This window comes from Chinchilla lanigera, unplaced genomic scaffold (genome assembly GCF_000276665.1).
Source record: "Chinchilla lanigera isolate Chin_1 unplaced genomic scaffold, ChiLan1.0 scaffold00014, whole genome shotgun sequence".
Classification (NCBI taxonomy): domain Eukaryota; kingdom Metazoa; phylum Chordata; class Mammalia; order Rodentia; family Chinchillidae; genus Chinchilla; species Chinchilla lanigera.
Window position 1 is genome coordinate 25,448,509 of NW_004955415.1, and position 4,391 is coordinate 25,452,899.

Here is a 4,391-nt window from a genome sequence, read left to right on the forward strand (position 1 = left end):
CCCACTGTTTTAAACTTTAGCACAGTTCTGCAGGGCTGCCAAGCAATCATCTTGGAGGTAACAACCTGGCCACTAGAACATTACCCTCTAACTCCCACGCAGGGCTCTCACAACACTCTCAAGTAGGATGTGTTGGAGGTTTATAATGGGGGGTAATTTTTCAACATGGAAATAATTCAGTTACTATACAAGTCAGATTTATGCACCACAGAATGATACTCCATCTAATGAATTATCAAGAGCAAAAGCAGCCTCAACAGAGAAAAGATAAAAAGACGATAACCAAGGCATCTTCTCGCATGTAGAAGGTGTCTATTGTTGGAGGAGGATGCACTTGCACACGTAACCCTAGCCAACGTTTCAATATCTGTAAAGGAGACTGCATTTGGAACCCTAATAGCACTGCTTGAAGCCTGCGTACCTGAGTACCATGGCTCATGTCAGGCGTAAACTGCTATGTGCATTTCTTTGAGGAAATGAGGCTTACCTCTTTGCAGGCTCAGAACACGAGTTACAAGGAGTTACAATCACAATGGAACACTGTTCTCCATCTCATACAACTCAGTGAGGGAACACGGTCACCCAAAACACCAAACAGCGCCCCCAAGCGCTAAGGCGGGGAACTCCAGCCATACACTGGCCCTTTGGGGTGGACCTCCCCCTCAGGGCATGTGTGGTGTTCTAACCTGTGCAAGCTTCTCCTGGCTTCACCACACCTGGGTGCACGTGCCATTTAGAGCTCTCAGTAGGTAGGTCAGAGGCATAATTGTGTCGAACTTGCTTTTATTTGTATAAAAATTAAAATTTGCATAAAAATGTGAATTGAAATAAACTTGGGACCAGGTATTCTGTTCATGTATCTTCAAAGCATCTCCACATTATGGACCCGAGGCTCCTAGATGTCAGTCATTTGGGTGCTGCAATGACTTGGTTATTCCTTATCACCTGCTTAAATTAATCATAAGGATGAATTTGAATCTAATTCTGAAATAGCAAGGAGTGATTGAGAATAGGACCAAAGGTTACTTAATTACTTGTGATTTTAAGTAAGATTGGTACATTGCATGTTTATTTAATAAACAAGATACAGGAAGGAATGCTAAAACTACTTAAAAGAATCCTGTTTAAGTTCCTTAGATTTTCTACAGCTGACTACAAAAGTTTAAGTTGATGGCTCATGTATGAGTCAGCTTTTCTGCTGCTGGGACAAAACACAAGACACAACTGAGAGGAGGAGAGCTTTAATTTGGCTTGTGGTTTCTGGGAATTCAGTCCATGGTTAGCTGGCTTCAAGGTAGGACATCATGGTAGAAGTGCATACTGCAGTAATGCTGCTTACTTTATGGTTGCTGGGAAGCAGAGCACAGGGGAAGACAGCCAGAGAAGGAGAGGTCGGGGTCAGGTGGAGTGACCAGTCAAGCTCCCATGAGCTGCCTGGAAATACTCAGAAGTGTGCTTTAATCTCCTATGTGTCTTTCAAGCCAATCAAATTGACAATCAAGATTAACCATCAGAGCTTGTCAATCTGACCTGAGGTGCTCAGCTTGGTAATATTTTGGTATTTGAGGCACTTGAAAGTACAGTAATAACAAACTTGCTAACCTTCTTATACTCTTTTAAGTTAGCCCAAATTAATAAAGTTTCAATGTTGTCGTCCTAACTCTGTCACCTATCTTATTCTAGAAAGGATTTCCACTATTTGCTTAGATGTGACTTATCATTTGCTTTTCAACTTTCCTTCACATGTTATTCAGCTTCAGCTACCTGTAAGCCAGACCAGAAGCATGCATTTCACAGATACACAAGAGGAACATGACAATCCTACTGACAGAGTTTATTTTTTCTCTGTCACATGGGCCAGCATGGACCTAGGGGTCACCCAGCACCATAGCTTCATTTTAGGTGGGGAGACAGATACCTACAGGGGTGAAATGACTCATTTATGTCATAGTTGGCTGTCACCAGAGCCAGCTAGTCCTTGCACTTCAAATTTAACTCTAATTACTCAAGGTTAAGATTGGAATAGAAGGATCTTTTGATTACCACACTTCTTACAAATACACGCCCAATTTTTCTTGCCCAGTACCCTGGGGGATTTTAACCTAATGTTTGCCATGAGCCATCGGTAATACATGTCCTCAAGGGTAGAGACAGATTATCTGGTCAGTGAAGAAAACATCTATCAAGCAAATTAGGGTCAGTATTTCATGCTGGGACTTCTTTTAACAAATAATGTATGGTTAAAAACTATCTCCCCAGCTTCTATCCTCTCATCTGTAGTTTTAAATTCTTAGTAGTAACTATTCCTCCACTCCCTACGTCTGTAATCAGGCGTGCAGATAGAAGCAAGTCTTTTTGCAGCAATGAAAATAAGTCCTCACTTTTTTTCATGCTAAACTATAATATTTAATTAGTGCAATAATAATTTCCTCCTTATAGAGATAATTGCATCTTTAAACATATTTCTGAGGTAGGAGAGCTCTGTTGTGCAGGTATGGTCTGAAAGACTGCGCCAAGACTGTTAACCATTCATTTGTGCCTTCACTCATTATTGTTACTGCATCTTCTACAACACAAATGCTACATTATACATTATGTGTCTTTCCAAGCACAGCAGATCAATTTTTAAACAGACCAGTAGGAGCGGATCAGGTTACAAACAAACTGAGCTACAGGGTAGATTCTATCACTTCATTTAATATTGATAGCAGCTCAATTTAAAATCCAAAAAAGCAAATACATTTAATAAATTTTGTGTGAATAAGTATACAGTTCCATACAACTACTGTATAAGAGTGTGTACATATATAAATCTATAGGTAGAATTATATACATTTCAAGATATACCATATATATTTTTTTACTCACATTTTTCTCTTTAGTAAAACAAAAAGCAGCTTGACTGTACACAGATGTGTGACGCTACATTAAGTCCTGAGTAATTTAAGGGATTATTAATAATCAACTGCAAATTCTACTTTTTTAGCTTAAGATCCAGTAGATTGTGTAATAAAAATGTGAACAAAACAATGTTTAAAAATATGCATCCAGGTTTGCGCTTGTTTTGTGCTTAGCAGAAAAAGCTCAAGAACGCACAGCAGCTGCTGAGATTTGGGGCTGTGACCTCCCATATTCAAGGCTACACAATCTCCTATGTGTGGTGATGTTGCCTACATCCAATTTGTCAGGCATGGAAGACTCTAATCATGATTGGGCCAACAATCCCTTTTGCAGAATATGACATTCTGTGTAAACATCAGTGTTTCAGTATTATATAAAAGTTATGATCCAAATGAAAAAAAAAGAGAAAGAAACCATAATGAAATAATTTAAAATGCTTTTTTTGGAATATAGCCAGCCATATGGAAGGGATATAAAAAAGAAAAGTCTATTTTGGTGAAGGAGCAAACCAGATGAAAGTCACTTAGGGGTGGTCTGGCGAGCCACCCGCTCTGGGGGGCCAGGTTGGCTCGGTGTGGGGCTGGAGGCCAGCAGGCACTCACTCTCCACCCTGTGCCTGGAGGGACTCGCTGCGTGACAGGAAGAAGCGCGAAGGAAGGCCCCGTTCACCTGCAGGGGGCGTAGTCCACCTGTCGAGCACCGCCGGACTCAGGCACTGGGAAGGATGATGCGAGGTATCCGGGCTGGCCGCTCCTGCCTCGGACCTGCTTCCACGAGAAGGCACGCGTCAATGGCTCCTGTCGCCCCAGCTCTATCCCGTCCCGTAGCTGCTGTAGTCAAAGACTCCTTTCTTGAAGAACGGCGAGAACTCACAGATGGTGTGTTTCGAGAGGGTCAGCCCCACTTTGCTGATGTGCAGGGGGGATGTCGCCGACTGCAGCATCACACTGAAAAAGTCCCTGAGGTATTTCTGAGGAGGAGACAAGAGCGAGGAACACGGTCAAGGTGTACTTCTGGGTAGAGACGAGAAGTGCATGGAAACAATCGCTACGCCCCTGGACAGATGGATTTATTTCATAAAGACCAAACAGGCCACATTTGAGGAAGGCCGGCACCACAAGTGGGTCCTTGAGCGCCTCAGTAATGTCAGGCCAGTAGTGAGTATAGAGCTGCGTATCCATCTCCATAGCACTTTCTTTGGTGCAGAGTTCTGGTTCACAGCAAAGCCACCTGGTGTCTACCACAGGGGACTAGCTTTGCAGCCACAGTGTCACTAATCCCAGTCTTAAGAAGTCATTTTTTCCCTCTTCAAATCATTCATAAAATAGAATGACAATTCAAAGAGAGGGGAAAAGTCTGCCCATTTGTGAAATGGCATTTTTAAAATGCATAGTCAGGGGGGCTGGGGATTTAGCTCAGCGGCAAAGCGCCTGCCTGGCAAGTGCAAGGTCGTGAGTTCGGTTCCCGGTACCGGAGAAAAACCAAAAAAA

At 42.5% G+C, this 4,391-nt stretch overlaps 1 protein-coding gene across 3 annotated transcripts in view; it reads right to left on the reverse strand.

Moving 5' to 3' along the window:
* Positions 1-1,225: 1,225 nt before the first annotated feature.
* The window catches only part of Kif16b (kinesin family member 16B), a 290,964-nt gene continuing 287,798 nt past the window's right edge, over positions 1,226-4,391 (reverse strand). For all 3 annotated transcript variants that reach the window (XM_013512331.1, XM_005380898.2, XM_013512330.1), the window contains one exon: positions 1,226-3,871. In XM_013512331.1, the coding sequence (XP_013367785.1) occupies positions 3,771-3,871 (101 nt within the window). In that variant the 3' untranslated portion in view covers positions 1,226-3,770. The remainder of the gene's footprint in view (positions 3,872-4,391) is intronic.